Genomic DNA, 21086 nt, shown 5'->3' on the forward strand with positions numbered 1-21086 from the left:
ACAATAGCTATTTTGAAAGGGAGCACTTTTGTTAAGGGCAGCTGTAATCTGCGTGCCCCTGAAGACAATGAAAGGTAGAACCCATTTTGAAAGAGTCCAGTCCTTCATGGAATTCTCTAGGAAGAACATTATGTGTCACAGAATCATAGACATGCAGAGCTGGAAGGGACCTCAAGAGGTCATCAAATCCAGTGCCCCCATGCTGAGACGGGACCCAGTAAACCTTGACCATCGCTGACAGGTATTTCTCCAACCTGTTCTTCAATCCTCCAATAATGGAGATTCCACAACCTCCCTTGGAAACCTATTCCAGAACTTAAATGCCCTTATATTTAGAAAGCTTTTCCTAATATCTAACCTACACCTCCCTTGTTGCAGATTAAGCCAATTACTTCTTGCCCTTCCTTCAGAAGACATGGAGAACAATTGATCACAGTGCTCTGTGTAACAGCGTTTAATATATTTGAAGACTCTTATCATGCTCCCCCCCTCAGTCTTCTTTTCTCAAGATTAAACATGCTTCATTTTTTTAACCTTTCCACATAGGTCAGGTTTTCTAAATCTTTTATCATTTTTGTTGTTCTCCTCTGGACTCATCGATTCATCCACATCTTTCCTAAAGTGTGGCACCCAGAATTGGAGACAGTATTCTAGCTGAGGCCTCACCGGTGCCAAGTACAGCAGAACAATAACCTCCTGTGTATTACATGTGACACTTCTGTTAATACACCCCAGAATGATATTAGCCTTTTTCACAACTGTATCATATTGTTGACTTATACTCGGTTTGTTATCCACTATAACCAGAGAACCCTTTCAGCAGTACTCCCATCTAGCCAGTTATTCCCCATTTTGTATTCGTGCATTTGATTTTTCCTTCCTAATTGTAGTGTTTTACACTTGTCTTGATTGAATTTCATCTTGTTGATTTCAACCAATTGTCCAATTTGTCAAGGTAATTTTGAATTCTAATCCCGTCCTCCAAAGTGCTTGCAACCTCTACCAGTTTGGTGTCATCCGCAAATGTTAAAAGCACACTCTCCACTCTATTATCCAAATCTTTAATGAAAATATTGACTAGTACTGGACCCAGGACTGACCCCTGGAGGATCCCACTAGACACACACTCCCAGTTTGACAGCAAACCATTGATAACTATGAGTATGGTCTTTCAACCAGTTATGCACCCACCTTATAGTCATTTCACCTAGACCACATTTCGCTAGTTTGCTTATGAGAATGTCATGGGGGATGGTGTCAAAAGCTTTACTACACACCAGGTATAGCACATCAGCTGCTACCCCCCCACCCCCACAGCCACTAGGCAAGTAACACTGTCCAAGAAGGAAAGTAGGTTGGTTTGGCATGATTTGTTCTCGACAACTCCATGCTGACTATTCCTTATAACTATATTATCCTCTATGTGTTTACAAATTGATGGTTTAATAATTTCTTTCAGTATCTTTCCAGGTATCAAAGTTAGACTAACTGGTATATAATTCTCTGGGTCCTCTTTGGTCCCCTTTTTAAAAATAGGTACTATGTTTACCCTTCTCCAGGGTTCTGGGACCTCACCCATCCTTCAAGACTTCTTGATGATAATTGCTAATGGTTCCAAGATTGTTTCAGCTAGTTCCTTAAGTACCGTAGGATGAATTTCATCAGGCCCTGCTAACTTGAATACATCTAACTTATCTAAATATCTTTAACCTGAACTTTCCCTATTTTGACTGATGCAAAATAGGCATTAAACACTTCAGCCTTCTTGATGCCATCAGTCATTGGCTCTCCTTCCCTGCTAAGTAGAGGACCGTCACTTTCCTTCATCTTTCTCTTGCTCCTAATGTATTTACAGAACCTCCTCTAATTGCCTTTTATGTCCCTTACTAGATTTGACTCATTTTGTGCCTTAGCCTTTCTGGTTTTGTCCCTTCATGCTTGTGTTATTCTTTTGTACACCTCCTTAGCAATTCATCCATGTGTCCATTTTCTGTAGGATACCTTTTTGATTTTCAGATAATTAAACAGCTCCTAAAGGAGCCACATTGGCCTCTTCCTGTTGGGAAAGTTTGCAGTTGAGCCTTTTATATTGTTTCTTTGAGAAATGCTAGCTCTCCTGAACTCCTTTATCCCATAGATTTTCTTCTCATGGGACCCTACCTACCAGTTCTCTGAGTTTATTAACATCTGCTTTTTATTTTTAAGTCCTTTGTCCTAATTCTGTTTCTCTCACTCCTTTTCCTTAGAATCATCAAATCTATCATTTCATGATCACTTTCACCCAAATTGTGACCCCCTTCAGTTTTGCAACCGATTCTGCCTTGTTGATCAGAATCAAGTCTAAAATGCTGAAAGAGAAATAGAAAAAATAATTTCTCATCCTAAAAAATGTCTTCAAATACAGGCTATACACAATCTCAGTGATTTTTAACTATATGGGAAGACTGGATTCACTACTACTTCTTGATATGAGAGCTAAAGAAGCAGCTAGCTAAACCACACTCCACTTTTTAAAAGGGGTAGTGACATAGCCACATGCATGGATTCCCCCTACTCATGAGCCTCTGATGATGTATGTCTCTTCCCATCTGCATACTCAGTTCCCAACTACAAGACTTAGTTTTGCAGAAGCGTTAATAGGAAGAGACATCATTCAGTGTACAAATTAACGGAGTATAAGAAATGATGATTTACAAGGGAGACCATAGACAAGGAAAAGAAAAGCATTTATCTGGATTAATGTTGTTGTGACAAGTTAATACCAGTGGGATTAGAGTTGATACACTACATTTTATGTATATATAAATGTGGAATATCAATATATACAAATACACACACATACTTCAATCCATTGTTCTTTAAGGTAAGGGGTCAATAGCTCTGACTAGAACCACATACCAAAAAGAGGCAGAGTATGATGGAGGCATACAGATTCACATGTATGGGTGTAAATACAGCCAATGGGCAATATGGACACCCTTATGGAAAAGTCCTATATAACTGAATAGGGAAAATAACCTTTTTATACTTTTTTAAACATCTAAAACTCTTAATTAAATTGTATAGTCTTACCAAACAATCCTGTATAGGCAATTAAAAACAGAAGCCTATGAAATGATACCATCCTCTATTATATTACATTGGTTTTTAGAATAATTTTAATAGAAACCTATTTCTATTGAATAGAATCCTACATGTTTCATTCCTATTAACTTCTACAGGACCTTTCCACAAGACTGTATAACATGGCCAGAGGGTTATAATAGTTTCCCTCTAAAGAACACTCAACGTACTCCATAGGTCTATATAAATTGTCCATTCACAGAATGTACACGAGGGTCCAATCCTGAATTTTGCTACTTCAAAGGATACAAAAGTAGACCCTCTATATCCATAAGTCCTTCCAATTGCCCCTTTAAAAGATGTGTATCATACAATCAAAGGCCAAAGGAGTGTTCCTTTAAAGAACATATATCATAGATCTATACACTGCATATTATTAATTATTATTATTATTATTTATTGTATTACCACAGTGCCTAGGAGTCCTAGTCATGGAGTAGGACTCCAAACAGAACAAAAAGACAATCACTGCCCCCAAAGAACTTACAATCTAAGTATAGACAAGAGACAATAGATGGATAAACAGACAGGGGAGTACAAAGAAACAATGTTGGCCAACATGATAGCCAGTCATATCAGCACATCAGCAGCCTAACGGTTGTCAATTTTTTGTAGGAATCATAGAAAAGGGAAGTTTTAAGGAACTTGTTGAAGGAGCATACGGAATTCATTTTGTGGATGTTTACAGGGAACTCCTCCCAAGTGTGTGGGGCAGCATGGGAGAATGCACAGAGGTGCTCATTTGAAAATCTAATAAGTGAACAATGGAGGCTGGTATCATGCACGGGCTGATCGGAAGCAGGAGTCACATACAAGTCAAACTTTAGCAACCCGAGGACCCCCATTTTTATTTCAATTTTTCTCAGACCCCCCCAAGCCCCTCCCCCACTCTACCCTGTCCCCCAAGGCCCCACCCCACCCCTGCCCCTCCTTTTCCCTGCCTCTTTCCGCCCCCTACCCCGAGGGCGCCCCATCCCTGCTCTTCCCTCTCCCTCCTAGCGCCTCCTTCATGCCGGGAAATAGCTGTTTCATGGTGTGCAGGAAGCACTGGGAGGGAGAGGGAGGAGTTGATCAGCAGGGCCAATGGCCTGAACATGATTCCAGCCCCTTCCCCAGGCACACTCTGTCCTCACTCCTCACCCTCCCTCCCAACGCCTCCTGCATGCCGTTGAACAGCTGTTCTCCAGCGTGCAGGAGGCAATGGGAGGGAGGGGAAGGAGTTGATCAGCGGGGCCAGTGGACCCCCTGGAGTACCCTCATGGACCCCGGGGGTTCATGGACCCCAGTTTGAGAAACGCTGCCCTACTGGAAGAATACACACCACATATCTTTAGGGAAGGGCATACTGCACATTGCCCTATGGCCATAAAAGCAACTCCTCAGTGGATATACAGGTTAAAGCAGTGCTGCAAAAAGATTTCACTAAGTTAGAGAGAAGCCAAAGGGTAGCAAGTTATAAAAAGCTTAGAAAATGTGACTAACGAAAGTGAGGTTAAGCTATGAATTTATACATCTGTGGGGAAGCAAAGAAAACCTCAGGAGCAATACCTTGCTCTTATATAGCACTGGTCATCCGCAGAGCTCAAAGGTCAGCATTATTATTTACTTATGGGGAAACTGAGGCACACAGAGGTGAAGCAAATTGCCTAAAGTCACCCAATAGGCCACTAGCAAAGCTAAGAATAGAACTCAGACTTCTTGAGACCCAGTCAAGTGCTCTATCCACCAGGCCACCCTGCCTTCCATATGTGACACTGACAAATAACTAGCAAGGAGTTAACAAAAAATGAAGGGTGTGAGCAGGGAATTATTTTCAGCCATCATTGTGGACACATTAAGGAAGGAAACATTTATGCTACAAATTTAGGCTGCACTTTTTGGGCATGATGTCAGTCAGACATTGGAATAACCTGCCACAGGAGGTCAATGAATCACCTACACTGGAAGTTCTAAAGGAAAGTCAAGACAGAACTGACAGGGATGCTGTAGGAATCTATTAATATTATCTTGCAGTCTTATAGAGAAACAGATTAAATATCAACATGTCCTTTCCAACCCTAATACAAATGAATCCAAATACTCCGTCGAAGAATTTACTGTACATACCATATCCCTCAGGCTGTATGAGTTCCCCTTGACAGGTGAGCAGTGCACTTCTATATAGGTTATATAAGAAACCACTTGGGAGGATATACATTGTACCGTGCTGTTTTTGAAAAGTGCAAGTAGTTGTATTAGGCTACGATTTAGCAAGGTACTTAATTGAGTTTTGGCCTAACTTGAAGCACATGAGCAGTGCCACTGACTTCAATGGGAGACTCTCATGCTTAAAGACAGAGGTGTTTAAATATCTTGCTGAATCGGGGACTATGTTTCCTCTGGAGCAGGATTTAGGTTTTGTAAGGCCAATCCCTTTGGGATCCACACAGGATCTCTGAAACTGAGAGGACTGAACTTTTTTAAATATTCCTCTCTGCACTCTATTATAAATTCATAGATTTTAAGGTTAGATGAGACCATTGCAATCATCTAGTCTGACCTCCTGTATTACACAGGCTACCAAAAAAATTCAGCCAGTGATTTCTGCTTCAGGCCAGACAACAGTAGCTGAGGCAGAGCATATCACTTAGAAAGACATCCAGTCTTTATTTAAAGGTTGTCTTGACCTAAATCACAAAACAACTTCAAAAGGAAATAAAATCTCTCTAATACACCTATAGTTGTCATCTTAGGGCTTGGTCCTGCAAGATGCTGAGCACTCAAGCATGTAATTTTGCTGGACTGGTGCTAAACTTTAAACATATGCAGTCCCATTGACTCTGATAGGACTTTTCATGTGCTTAAGTGCTTTGCTGGATAGATGCCAGAGTTCTCTGCACCTTCCAGGATCAAACTCATAGTGAGCAGAGCTAACATCCAACCCTGTTACATGCACCTTTACCTATCCATGTAAAAAATGAAGGTTAGAGGGAACATGGGCAGGAGATGTTATTTAGATAAATTGCCATGATTAAAAATAAACACCTACACTCCATTCTAGTGTTGTTCTTGGCTCCTTCCCTGGCCCATTGGCGATTGCGATGTTGAGGGAGTGCACAGGAGCCAGATGCTGGAGGCCTGACCTGGAGATTGCTTTCCTGCAAGATGAGAAGAAAAAACAAAAACAAAACAACAGCACTCTTTTTTTTGTCTAGAAAATCAGTAGAGGCAGCACAGCTGTAAATCTCAATTTGGTGGGAACAGTGCTAGGAGGTTATATTATACTGTAAAGAGCCAGAGGAGCAGGTAAGGGGTGAAGGAAAGTCGAAAGGGTGTGAGAAGAATGCAAAAGCAGCTTAGTAGAGAAATAAAGTAAATTTGATAACTGAAAAGTACTGTTTAATACAGATCAGTTACCCTTCTAGACCCAAGCATAAAGGGAAAAATCCATTGGCCAAATTTAGCCCTCTGCACTCATTGAAATGGAGTTCCTATTCTTTACATCAGGGCTGTTGGGCTCATTGTATAGGCAACTCAAATGAAGATTTGAGTTGCTTTTATTAAAAGGGGGAAGGAAGGTCTTCAAAAAGGAAGAAAACACCCTGTTTGCTTTACTCAGACAGCTTGCCATCTGAAAAAGAAACTCCACTTAAACAACAGAAAAACTAACACAGAAAACTGAGATAACCCTTGGGATCAGGAAAGGTTCACATGTTGTCCCTTTTTCGGTAAACTCCACCAGGGATATACTCCAGTTTCTTTCCCCGTTCACTTCACTTCCATCTCTTTGGGGCCCATATGACCGAAATTCTCTTAGGAGGGATAGCATTCCCTGCAAAGGCCACAAATGTTATTCAAAGCATCAGCCAAAGGCACTCCCACACCCCCAGGGCTGAGTGCTCTTCCACCATACACTCCCCAGCCCCTGCTAGAGCAGCAAGTAAGATCAGCCTTGAACTTTGATCCCTCAAATGGAAGCACATGCTATCAGAATACCAGGCTGCTCCAGGACTTAGGCTTCTTAAAGCTATAGGGCTGCAAAAATCAGGACAGCATGGCCTGATTGGTGACAACCAAAAAAATCTTACAAGTTCTTTCTTCAGCGGTCAGTGCTGTGAGGTGGGAGTGTGTTGAGGGGAATTCCTCTCTTTTCGCAAGCCTAACACATACCTTTCTCCCTCCCTCCCTGGAAATGAAATGACAATCTGTTTTTGCAAAGCACTTTTCTGCAATAACACTCTCATCATACTATAGCTATTTATAGGCTCGCCTAAGCATACAAATATCCCAAAGCAACTTACAATAAAGGTCAACAGAGCCAACGACGACAATTTAGCTCAGCCATACGCTAAATGAATGTCTTTACTGCCCTGTAAACATAGAGTGCACTGTATGTCGATAGCAGAGGAGCTCAGAGCCCTCAACTTTTCAGTGCATGTCCTGGAAATAAGATAGGGTGAGAGGAAAATTATAAATCTTCCCCTCCTCCCACATCCTCAGACTGATACCCTATTCTGTTGGTACTATCTCATTTAATGAACACATTGTACATTTATAGTTTCCAGTCCCTATCCCTTATGCCACTGAATGTCACCAATATGTTGGCATAAAAGGAAATTTTAAAAATGTTTTACCTTAGACTAAATCCCCTTTAAATATGGGCAGGATCCTGAGGGGAAAAGCTCTCAACAACTGGCAGAAGCATTATGAGAGAATGATTTAGTAGCTAGCTAGGCATCTGTACAATGCACATTACCATGGTGTGATCAATAGACCATAATCTGTCCTTTATGAGAACCAAAGGAAGTCTGGAGACTGAGGACCTTTAAAGAGCTAATTTCACACTACAGCAAACTTTACAATGTAAAATACAACATATGAATATTTATACATAAAATAGTTTCCGGTATGTGGCCAGTCTCTCTCGATATTCCTTTTGGTACCATTTTGGTTATTAGTGCTTGGCAGAGAACCATTGCCCAGTATCATCTTCTTGATCTTGCCACAAACTCAGTTCTGTATTTATGGCATCACAAGCTCTTGTTGGAAATGAGTGAGGTATTACAATTTCTGCATTGCATCAATAAGGGCAATAACAATCATAATTTAGTGGCTGCTTGAACTTGAAGTCATAATGATTGGAGTAAGTTTCTACATTATACAAAAAATGTGTGGAGAGCAGGGTCTGAATCACAAGTAAAAGTACAATTAAATTATTTCATGAAAATGGCAAACTTTGCCAACAATATTATTCACAGAATATTATTTGCTGAACTATAGAGTTATTGAATAATAAATGCAAATTATTTGCATCTACTGAATTTAAACATGTCTAAATTTGCAACATATATTACAGGCAATAAAATATTTGACACGCACTAGAGATAAGGCCTCCAGTGGGAAGATGAATTCAACAGAGACTTAAAAAGTAAATATGCCTAATGAATGGCCACAGACTTCCCAATGTCAGGCCTTGGATACAATTTAAAGCCAGGATTACATTTGCACAAACCTTTTGTAACGAAACCTGAGATTCGGCCCATGGTCCCTGAAAGGTTAGCTGAGGTTGGTGAGACTTTAGGGGGAAACTTGGCTGAGTTTTATGCCTCCCTCCCCATGCCTACCAATGATGGATTTATGAGTTTGGCTGGAAAGCATGCAAAACACAGTCACTATGATGATGTTTTTCATATTTGTTGGAACACAAAACCTTAAAATAATCCCATGTGTTGCAAACCCATATAAAACATAACAGCCCATCAATCCCAACACAAGCTAAAAATACTCAGTGTAGTACAAACTCTTGTCAGAACACTGCTGTGAGAGGTAAGAGATATGGAGTGCCAGAGCAGACTGAGCTGAGTTGGAGAAGGTCTATATTGCAAAGACACATACCAAAGAGAGAAAAACAAAAGGCCACATCAGAGAGAAAATAATTTCATGTTCTGATTTAAATGAAAAAAAGGTTACATGGCAGCCATCCTGGAAAGAAAGAATCTGGAGGAAAATGCAAAGTGGATAAAGTAATGGATTCTATAATCAGGTGAATGACTCAGATTGTTCTAAGTAGTTCATTAGAGCAACTGTGACTTTTCAGGCAGAAAGGTAACATTAATTACTTTCCGTTATTTTTTCCAGCTAAGTGTCCTGAGCATGTGTGGCAGCAAAAGGCTCACCATGCAGCCTTTACCCACGAAGCAAAAGTAATCACATTATGAGAAAGTAATAGAAAAATGTATCTGTATTTAGCTATAAATTTCCTTTCCTCAAAGTAATAAGGTCCATAGATCCATACAATGGGAATGTCTGCTGGCTTACAGCTTGGTGGCAGAACCAGACCGGCCAGTCACTGTCAGCAGGGGCATGCTCCACCTCCATAAAGTTCTGATCTATGGACCTTAACTCAATAAAAAATGAGCAATATTTTGCAGATTACTTTTTAGATCTAGTAATTTATATTAGAGTGCATCAATGCACTTATAACAAAACCTCTGGGGTATATGGATAGCATTGCATATACCATATAGAAAGTAGTCTGATACTAATTCCACAGTTTATACCATTGAGAAAATACTGGAACAGTCCAGCTAACCAATCTTGGAAACTCAAAGAATTCTGACATTCAAGTTCAAGAACTGCATATTTTAAACAGCATTACATTTTCTTCTTCATTTCACTGAGAAGTCAGGCGAGACTCAAAGGATACATATTTGATTAGGGGGAATTTGAATTTATATCCCAGGTCTTGAGTTTACTGAACTTCTTCACTCCACCCTGGGCAAATAAAAATCCACAAACAAGCTGTTTAGAGTGCAGCAATATGCCTAAATCCCCAAGAACCACAAAAAGGTAATTAATCAATGTTATTCTTCTCATGAAAGTATTCCCTTGGTGTTAAAAACACCTATCTGGAAAAAAAAAGGATACTTTAGTACTGCACATATTTAACAGACCATAATTATTTTGTTTTGTCACTTGTGTTTAGTGTGCAATCTAGCTGCAAAAGTGTACAAGTTTTTATTACAGGTAAAATACATCCTCTCGGAAGTAGGGGCATCTTCTGAGTTTAATGCTCAGAAACTGGGGGGGAAATGCAAAGCTAACACAATAATCCCCAAAACACATAAGGCCACACATTGTCATCACCACCCTGCAAGTCCAGGGTGGATCCTGTTTCTGTGGATGTGTATGGTGTATACCCACACAAGTTGGTGCTAGTGAAAATCATGGACAAATCGCTCTGGCTAACCTCTAGCATGGTTTAAGCTTTCAGCACTCAGCTCTGCCAACATGATGTGCAGCACCCCCACTCCCTTCTGGTGTAACCTTGGACTCCACAAGTGTATTATTCTTATTCTCAGTATCCCTATTACAACCCCATCTCTCTCCTGTGCGTCTGACGAGACACTGCTAATCTGGCAGTTCATGTCCACTAAAGATTAACCAGGAGACAGACACATTTCCACTTATCTAATTTAGGATTTGAAATAGGAAATCCAAAGGGGAAAGGTTACTACAGTAACTGCATTCTACAAACAGCCTCCAAAATCTCTGTTCTATTGTTTGGCTGGTACTGATCCTATGAAAAACCAGATACCACTATCTCTGTGAATGAATCAATTTTGTAAAAGCAATACCCAGGGATATCTTGACTGAAAACATGAGGCAATGTGATAGGAATGCTAAAGACCAGGGGTAGGCAACCTGCAGCCCGCGTGCCAAAGGCGGCACACGGGTTGATTTTCAATGGCACTCACACGGCCCGGGTCCTGGCCACAGGTCCGGGCAACTCTGCATTTTAATTTAATTTTAAATGAAGCTTCTTAAACATTTTAAAAACCTTATTTACTTTACATACAACAATAGTTTAGTTCTATATTACAGACTTATAGAAAGAGACCTTCTAAAAACGTTAAAATGTATTACTGGCTCGCGAACCCTTAAATTAGAGTAAATAAATGAAGACTCGGCACACCACTTCTGAAAGGTTGCTGACTCCTGCTAAAGACATATGCACAGTTTGACCAAACATCCAGTTTCCACAGCCCTTGTCGCAAAATACTCAATGTTGCACTCATGAACTGGGAAGGACAGAAAATGCAAAGAGCTTGTAACACACTATGTTTTGTTACGACAGGCAACAACTCTCTGTATAAAATGCAAAAGCCACTTTCCTTCTTGCTGCACATGAATTGATGCCTTTGAAAGGATCTGTGACTGTCTCAATGAAGGGGTTTTACACTCATTACTCTCCAAGATCAAGGAAATAAGCTGCAGACCATTTTTACCAGCACTTACACATCAGGATGATAAGTGTTTTAGAAAGAACGAACAGAATAGGTTGTTGCCTGTTGTTGGGTTGTCAGACGCATGCCTATTTCCTCCTCGTCATTGGATTATGAACATGCTTGACATCTGATTCTGGTTGGACAACGAAAGGGTCAGACAAGTCATTTGCTGATGATGTCTCCACAGTCCTACAATAATAGTCAGAGCTTCAGCTGGCTCCATAACAGCATGGATCAATTCTACAGTTTCATCTAGTCATAGATATCTCAAGCATGTTCTTGACTTCATCTTCATATTGTTTTGTATTCAAGAGACCCAGGAGTTTGGGTCTCTTCCAGACATTCTGAAGCAGTTGATTAAAATCCCAAAACAGGCACCTCTAACGTTTCAAATTTTCTAGTCTTTACCCCTTAAAGAGCGGATTATGGATAGAACCCTGCAAACCTGCTGATATCCACTTTATATCTGCTGACGCAGAAATCTGCGGACCATGTTTGCGGATCACAGATCGGATGAGGATACAATTTTGTGTATTTGTAATTATGGATTCAACTGGATCCAGAACTGTGTTGAACTTCTTGATCCCTCAGGCTCTCTCATTTATCCAGAGATCATCTTCCTAGATAGTGAAGGTGCCTGCCTTCTTTTATTTAATAGCCCTGGTGCTGGAGCACTGAAACTGGTTTTCCAGAAAACTTCTCTAGGCACCTCCATCATTCTTCGCAATCTCAGTCTGGAAACTGAAAACAGCTACTGTTGGGAGGGAGAATTTCCTGAAAAGCCATTTTAAAAAAGCCCATGTTGGCAAGAGAATATCTAAGTTACACAGTTAATCAAAAATTTAAGCCATAAGGAATGGTTGAGAGAAGCTAAATCTCAGGAATTCAGAATCTCACTCAATTTCTGATCTCTGTCGGCTAGAAAGGAGGATTGTAAATATCACTGAACAGTATTTAACCAAAACCTTCTCCCCATCCCCAGTTTTTTGTTTCATTTTGTTACATTTGTGGGTATTTTTACCTTTAATTTTTTTAAGCAAATCTACGTAATTTCAAAACAAAATGTCATTTTGAAATAGAAAGTCAAAACATTTCATTTTAAAAATGTCAAAATGAACCAGTTAGATTTTTTCTATTTGGCCAGGACTATTAGCCAAATTCAACCCGAATTTGCGAAAAATTTAATTAAACCAAAAATACATTTTTCAGCAAACTATTTGAAAAAAAAAATTTACCCAGCTCTAGGTCTGGAACTCTTCCCACTTCAGGTGCAGATGGAAAATAGATTGAAGCAAATTGAAGGTAAGTCTCATATAATTACACTATTTTTTTCTCTCATATGCTGAACAGCAGATGTTTATTAAAATCTGGCAAGGAAAATGGTTTTCTTTTCTTGCAAAAGAAATTCACGTTCTCCTGATGTTGCTCAGACTACTAGAAAAAAACAGGGAAGGTTTGCTTTTCCAAGAGAAATTTCTGGCATTCATTTGGAGATATCTGTGCTGCATTCTTTGCAGGTACTTCTTGGTGTTATAAAATAGGCTTCCTCTGATTTTTAGAACCAAAAAAAAAAAAAAAAAAGAGAGAGAGACAAAATCCTCAGCAACCTGGGACAACGAAAAAAATGACAAGAGTTTTTTTTCCTGACACTATCATTGTAGATATTTTTCAGCCTGTTTTAAACATCAGCATTCTGACATTACTAGGCCAGATCCTCAGGTGGCACAAATTATTTACAAAAGCTGAAATTTTTTTGTGGCTTAAAAGCTATATGACCTCATGCGAACTTTAACAATGAACTTCTGATTTTTATCTGTCCTGCTAATATAAAGCACATGTTGTAGTTTTATATTGGATCCAACATAACCTATAAATGTGGAATTCATAGATTTCAAGGCCAGAAGGGACCATTGTGATCTTCTAGTCTGCCCTCCTATATAACACAGGCCAGAGACCTTCCCCAAAAGATTCCTTTGGAGGCTTTTCATGTTTCCCTAATGGTACTGTGTGCTTCTCTTTATGTTTTCCTTCTTCCTTTTAAAAAACAAAACAAAATAAGGAAGAAATTCCTCTTTTCCAGTTTATTTATTTATACATTTTCAGTTAACCAAAGATCAAGTGCCAACAGTGATTAAGAACAACAGATTCTCTTCCTCTTTTCTGAGCATGTAAATAAGAACGTGGGAAAAGGTAACATATACTCAAGTTCTCTGTGCAAATCAGAAATACCTGAAGATTCTTTTGACTTTTCAAGCTTTCAAAAAAAAGTAAGTCTTGACTGCTATGCTGGTACAAACTTAGGTCTAAAAACAAATTGTTACAATGTAACAGTACAAGAATCAAGCTCTATTTCCTAGTTGCCCAATATGCTTCAGGATATCAAATTCAAGGGATGACTCAGAGCTACAGCAATCTTGACATCATTCCAGAACAAAGATTTCAAAGAAATCTTAAGACACAACCCATAAAAAGAAAAATAATATACTGAAACACATTCTCTTTCCCTCTCTCCCCAAAGCTATTAAGGTCATTGGATTTCTGAGTTTAATTGTTAAGACAGAGAAGAGTGTTCATGCAAGTAAGCAAACCTGAGAGGAGAAAAGGATGTTCTGATTGTGTCGCTCCCAAGCAGCGTGGATAGCAAAGCATATATTTACTTTTCATCACAATGACACTTGAAAAAAACTGACAAAAATAAGGTATTGTTCAATAACCACAATGAAAAATCTCAGTATCTTTCATAAGAACAGAAGCACAGAGATTCAGATTTACCAGAGATTGCCTCCTCCTTTCAGAACTATATGAAATACAGATATAGAACACAGGTATTCATGACTGTGTCTTTTTTCCCCACTATCCATCTATCAACTGCTTCTGTAATTAGTCTGCAAATTCTTACTTAGCTTGTAAGCTTCTTGAGCACAGTACCTAGCGCAATGGGGCCCTAAATTTTGACTGGGGCCTTTATTACACATCAATAATAAATAATAATAATCAATGTTCAGAGCTATCTACATGTTTGACCCCACTCTAGTCTCTCTAAAAGCACCCCCTCAGGTTACAAGCCCTGCACCTTCATCTCTCTCAGGCTGGAATCCCATGAGTCTCCCACCCTCAGACTGGGTCCCAGGGGTACAGTAACGTGTACTAATTGTGATTCCTCAAGTAGGCCCAAGCCTTGCTAGTCTTCTCTTCAGGAGTTATCACCAGGGTGTGAATACGATGACATAAACCAGCCTTTCCAAAATAAAATATGGTTTAATCTCAATAGAATGAACAAAGCAAAACAAGAGCAAAAACAGGTTTAACCCAACAAACTGTCTAATTGAATATCTATTTTACCTAAAGCTTAGAACAATTTATCTAGACGCCCCTATTGCTAGGACTGCCACCCTACAGTCCCTCTTTCTCTCCTGGTCCAGCTAGACCATTCTGGCCTCTGGTCTGTGCCAGGGAATTGGCCACTCCATTGGGTACTAGTCTGGGGCTGGTAGCCCATTCATTCTCTTCGACTTCATGCAGCAACATCAATTCACTACAGTGGTACAAGTAAGCCAGTACAGTCAGGTACGCCATACCATTAAGACATATATTGCTGGTACGCCATACCAGAAAGACACATTGCCGAGAATGAATTTTAGAGTTTTGCGTAGATACAAATTTATACCTGCGGATGCGGATATCCGTGGATAGAAATCAGTATCGGCTGAACTGCAGGGCTCTCCTGGGAACCGCAGTGGTGAAAGGAGCAGAACGTGGGGCCACCACTCCCAGGTGCCAGCGCCCCACGCCAGCAGCTCCTCCAGCGCAGTTGAACTGCCCCCAGCCCTTTTACACAGCTGCGTCCTCTGTCTGGGGTCTGTACAGCTCTGTCAAAGGGAGGGGCTGGGGGTGGTACAGCCACACTGGAGGAACTGCCAGTACAGGGCACTGGCTCCTGGGAGCAGCAGCCCCATGTTCTGCTCCTGTCGCTGATGCGGTTCCCAGGAGAGCCCTGAGGTTCAGCGGATACCGATTTCTATCCACGGATAGCCACATCCACCGGTATAAATTTGTATCCACCCAGGGCTCTAGTCACGGAATATGTTTTGTGAGGGGGATCAGGGTCGGGGGGTCAGTACAGTATCGGTAAGAGTTACAATCTACTTGCACCACTGATTCACTAGCTCTGATATTTTAAACTCTTTAAAGTCCATCTTCCTCCCTTTGCACATTTCTATTAGCTCATCTCTCTTGAACTGCCCGGAACTCATGTGTCCAGCCTGTCCTCCCAAAACAACCTAAAAGATCCACTCTCTGCTTTCAGTCTAAAAGCAGTGGTTTAGTTCCTGGCAAAAGCCCCCTTTCAAGCAGCTTTGCTCAATGCTATGCTGTGCTCACATGTTGCCACAAATTTGTTACAGTCTTGGCTGAGTTCCCCTAGTGGATGGTCACCAGACTGTGGTGACTGGATCCAACCTTTGCAACCCACCTGCTTACAAGCCAGCAGGATCTCGGCGGAACCAGATACTGTCTCAATCTCTGAGCATCTTGGACATACTCCCAGGTGCAGATCCCTGCCTGAAATCCTTCTTTGGGACATGGAACTCCACACTCCCACTGCCCTAAGCTCCAAACCAATGCTGAGATTTCCCAAGCCTCTCCAGTCACTTATGAATCCTCCCACAGAGTCCTACTTAGCTGTGATCCTTCTGATTTACAGTTTAACTGCTTGGGGACCCCATGGTGGTTAAAGCAAAGTACATAGCCTTAGCACAGCACTACTTTTCTCTTAGAAAGCGCCAGAGCGCTACAGTTCTAGGCAAACAACAAACACTTGTATGCAATCCCTTCTCAGAGTCCTCGCCTCTCCTGAGAGCCCTTGGGTTTGGTCAGTGTCCTTGGAGAAGGGCAGGGACCCTCTTCCCCCTGCTTCTCCAGAAATGTCTTCTGTTTCTAGGGGTGGACTGTCTCCCTTGCTTAGAAAGTCTATCGTATTTAAAACCAATTATTGACACTTTTCATGTTTCTCTTCTTCCATTGGGGATGCTCCATGCACCAGCCTCCTGTTGTCTGTAGGGCAGAGGGTTGTTAAAAGCCAATGGCTCTGCCAGTAACAATCCCATTGTTCTAGCAGGGTAGAACTATTCAAGTGTTGGTGGCCCCTGGATGGTCCTGATTCAGCTTCCCAGACAGTCTGTTCCTGCTACCAAATGGAGGTTTTAACCCACACAGAAAGTGACAATCATAAATGATATTAATAAAATGACAAGGGATTCATAAATTGACCAACATGTTCCCCCACCTATCACAACAATATACCTGTGCTTGACATAAATTGAAGAAGTGGAGTAGAGGAGGGGAGAAAGAGTATGAACTGCAGTAAGTGCAAAACCCGTAAACAAATCTGAAAGCAAGTGAAAGCTCCTCCAGTGAGGTTTTAGGTAGTCTTCTGCTCTGTTAGGTCCTGATCCAAAGCCCATCAAACTCAATGAAAAGACTCTCATTTACTTTAAAGGGCTTTAGATCAGGCAACAGAGATTTACGGGCAAATCCTAAACCTCTTACACAAGTAAAACCCATTTGAGATCCATGGAAGTATTGTCTGAGTGAGGAATGAAGGATTTTGACATTAAATATTTCACACTGGACCTTCACTGCCCTCCAAGTTAAGAAATAAGCAAAATAATTGTGCCCAAAGTGACTTTCCTGCTTGAATACGCAGAAAGTTGAAAAGTTAAGAAACAACATACATTTAATCTTTTAATTTTTTGGACTCAGTTATGAGTGACTGGATCTCTAGAGTTCCTTCTTTTCTCTTTTCTTCAGTCTGTTGAACTGGAAAAATTATGCCCATGCAACTGCTAACTCAAAAAAATTTCGGTTAACTCCAGCAGATCTAGAGGACGACACAGGTGAGTATGAGTTAGCACCAAAAATTGCATGTTTGCAAAATGTAAATTCATGTTCTTTTTTGCTCCTGAATAAGAATGAGCTCTTAGCTTATATTCTAAATTCACTTCTGATGGTCAACATTACATTTATTAAATTTCTGATTAGTCATCCAAAAATCGGAGTGCTCCCCTACCTTACCCTAATATATTGCCCCTAGGAAGTACTTTTCATGTCCAATTAAAAAAATACATGACGTCATGTAACGTTACATGCCTCATTAGAATTATATTGAGAGTCTGTTGCCTTCATCTAGAAGCTGCCACTAATACAGTGCAGCACTGAAGGTCTAAGGTGCTACCAATTAGAAGACAGTCTACTTTACTCCCTTATAACCCTGAGAGAGAGTTGTCATGGAGATGGGGATAGGTCTGTTTTGAGACTTTGATTAAGAGAGCTTTCAGGACCACAATACTAAAACAAGAAAAGTGCCAACATTACATTGGCTAGAACAGCAATCAGCATGGCAAAGGAGAAAGCCTGGGTCTTCAGTGCTCATAAGCAGCTCTGTTGGAGCCAATTAAACAGATATTGTCAAATTTTTTTAAATTGACTAGTTTCAGAAATTTTAATTTTCTGATAGGGCTCCCTATCTGTGTGTGTTTGTTTCGTTTAAATTAAATTTCTTTTAAATATATACAAGTGTGTTTTCCTGCTCCCCTGGTGACTGATTATACAGGGCAAACTGTGAAACAGATGATAAACAGAGAACTGTCAAATGCACAAAGCAAACAGAGAGGGGAAAGCAATTGTCTCATCCCCTTTTTGGTTACAGTATTCCTAGGTGTTGCTTGTAAATATAGTAGATTGAAAATCACATTTTTTGTCTGAAAATTTTCAATGTGACCATGTCCCTACAAAGCCAGGAAAACCCTCAGCTGAGGTTAACTGGCATAGCTCCACTGACTTCAGGGGTGCTGCACCAGTTTATACCAGTTGCGGATCTGGTCCTTAATCTTTACAGAGCATGACTGTGTGAGAACCTTCGAGCCACTATTAGCAGATGTGCCGCACAGCTTGAAAATATTTAAATCAGGGACAGAGAGCATGAGAGTACACCAGGATCTTCTCATGGCAAGCACCAAGATCCCATTTCATTGTATTACTATTAATTTTGGTCATTGAGAGAGAAATATAAATTTGAGATTAAAGGAGTCACCTAACAGGATAATCACAGGATTGGAGCAAAATAATCATATATATTTATTAATTATTACAATTCAATATTATTGCCAGTTGGTTTCTTTTCATTTAAATGAAGTGATCATTAACAGATGTTGATTGACAGCACTGGAGACAGAAGTCATCCATCCATAAAACTGGCCCAGCTCAGGTAGCAGCTGTGTGAGCTTCCTACACATTTCCTCACCAATGGGCCTCAACCTTGACCTAGAAGCAATATTTCTAGTAGTCAGAGGGCAGTTCAGTCTCCAAGTCCCTTCCGTCTTTGGTTTCAGCTTTCTCTAAGACTTCCTACAAGGCTGCCAACTGCATTCTTCCCCTCCTCCCCGGCCCTCCAATTTAAATAATTATCCACTAGGAGTTGGCATAGGTATGTCCACTGTCTCATTTTACATAGGCTACTGAACAGCCCCTAGATAGGAACGTTTTTAACTGTTGCAGTCTCTGATTGGAATGACACAAGTGTCTGAGAGAAGGTAGGTTCCACAGTCCATCACAAATGCCTTGAGCGGTCAGTCTTTCACGCTGTACCGCCTGCTAACACCCCAGCACTTGTGGCTCCGCAGCTGGTTATAGAACAGTATACTATAATGCCTTAGGAGGCTAGATATAACAGTATTACCATCAACAAGAAGTATTTGATCAGCACTGTCACCATCCGACAACATGGATATCTCCCAGTTGTCTTGAAGAAGGCAGTCAGGTTCCACTCCACTTGTTAGAAGGAGCAACACAGGCGTTCTTGATGCCTGAGGCTTAGCGATAGTGGCCTGACCAAGCCTGAAAAGAAGAGTCCTGTGAGACTCTTAGAAGGTCAAAAACATTATGGTTATGCTCAGTTCTTTACTTTACCCTTTGGGAAAGAGGGGACTGGTAGGAAGTTTTCTAGGGAAGCAGATGCATAGTACCCCAAAGTGCAGGGTTTAGCTGCCTGCCATTGGGCCCTGGATCGGAGCCCAGTGGAGAGGATGAGCGCAGGCTCCCCTACCATTCCCTAAAATGGGACGACTACTAAAGTCTATCCCTTGGCAGGAACCCATTTGACAGAAGATACTGAAGCTACAAGGGTCCAGATCATGAGAGGGAAGATTCAAGAGGGAAACCCTGACTCCTTCACTTGATCCTGATGACCTTCCCATTATTGGACTCCTTATATGTACCCTGAAAGGAGTGGACTTGAAAATGGGACCTGGCTGAGTTACCTGAGTAACTAAAAGATCAGACCACCCCAGGGTGGAGCAATACTGAAAAAAGAATGAGGAGTCCGGTGGCACCTTAAAGACTAACAGATTTATTTGGGCATAAGCTTGCATGGGTAAAAAACCCCAATTCTTCAGATGCAAGGAGTGAAAATTACATATACAGGCATAGATATACTAGCACATGAAGAGAAGGGAGTTACCTTACAAGTGGGGAACCAGTGTTGACAAGGCCAATTCAGTCAGGGTGGATGAGGTCCATTCCCAATAATTGATGAGGAGGTGTCAATACCAAGAGAGGGAAAATTGTTTTTGTAGTAAGCCAGCCACTCCCAGTCCCTATTCAAGCCCAAATTAATGGTGTTAAGATTGCAAATGAATTGTAGCTCTGCAGTTTCTCTTTGAAGTCTGTTTTAGAAGTGAAAAAAGGGAATGCATGGAACACAACTTGCCACATCCCCACCTGACCATTAGGCAGCACTGGCAGTAAGCATTGTTGCCTTTCACAATGCCCTCTCAGGCTGTCCTCAGAGTGCTCTATTTCACATATGTAATGCGATAGTTGTGAAATCTGACCTTTTAAAAAAAAATACACACACACACAAACCAGAAAACCAGACAATTTCAGAGCATTTGATCTAATAATATTGCAGTATGTGCATTCAACAGTATGATGTTTAGATTAGCTATGGTTACTACTAATGTCATATTCTCAGTGCTCAAAAATATACTGATCCATAACTGTGTTGAAATTAAATTATTTTGTAAATAAAATGCTAATTTCCCCCCGATGTTTCTCAAACAAACAAGGCCATTTAAAAAATAATAATAGAGGAGGGCTCAGCAGAGAGGGACATTTTACACTCGATTCCACTGAGAAGTTATTTCTTACTAAATTCCGGTGATCCTTCAGACATAGGGCCAGATCCTCAGCTGGTATGAAGCAGGAAAGCTCTATCGAAGTCAGTGGAACTACACCAATTGTAGTAACTGAGAATCTGGCCTATAATGTACGAATTACACTGCAGGAAATTGTAAATAAGTCTCTATTCACACAGCCTGGGGTTCTGATTCCTCAAACCACTCAAGCTTCGTTCTTATGGTTGCCAGGATCTCATCAGCACCCATGGATGTGTATAGCTCATGCCGGGGTGAAAAAGGAGAGAGGAAAATATACAAAGCTGTGAGCAAAAAGTTAGAAAGTATTCATCATAAGATTTCTAGGGAAATGTACTTAATTTCTGTGTTTTCTTGTACTCAAATGTACTTGTTAGCAAGTCTTCCCTTGATAGCAGTCTATCAATTAGTTACTCTTTAGTGACGGTAGAGAAAAGCTGTTTTAGCATTAAGATGGATTTTGATGATCATTTGATGAACTATAGAT

At 40.7% G+C, this 21086-nt stretch overlaps 1 protein-coding gene across 6 annotated transcripts in view; it reads right to left on the bottom strand.

The window, feature by feature from the left end:
- DGKI (diacylglycerol kinase iota) overlaps positions 1-21086 on the bottom strand; it is a 304108-nt gene that overhangs the window by 199356 nt on the left and 83666 nt on the right. For all 6 annotated transcript variants that reach the window (XM_038400325.2, XM_043518599.1, XM_038400320.2 and 3 more), the window contains exon 2: positions 6152-6260. In XM_038400325.2, the coding sequence (XP_038256253.1) occupies positions 6152-6260 (109 nt within the window). The remainder of the gene's footprint in view (positions 1-6151; positions 6261-21086) is intronic.

The sequence above is a fragment of the Dermochelys coriacea genome, chromosome 1 (genome assembly GCF_009764565.3).
Source record: "Dermochelys coriacea isolate rDerCor1 chromosome 1, rDerCor1.pri.v4, whole genome shotgun sequence".
Taxonomy (NCBI): Eukaryota; Metazoa; Chordata; order Testudines; family Dermochelyidae; genus Dermochelys; species Dermochelys coriacea.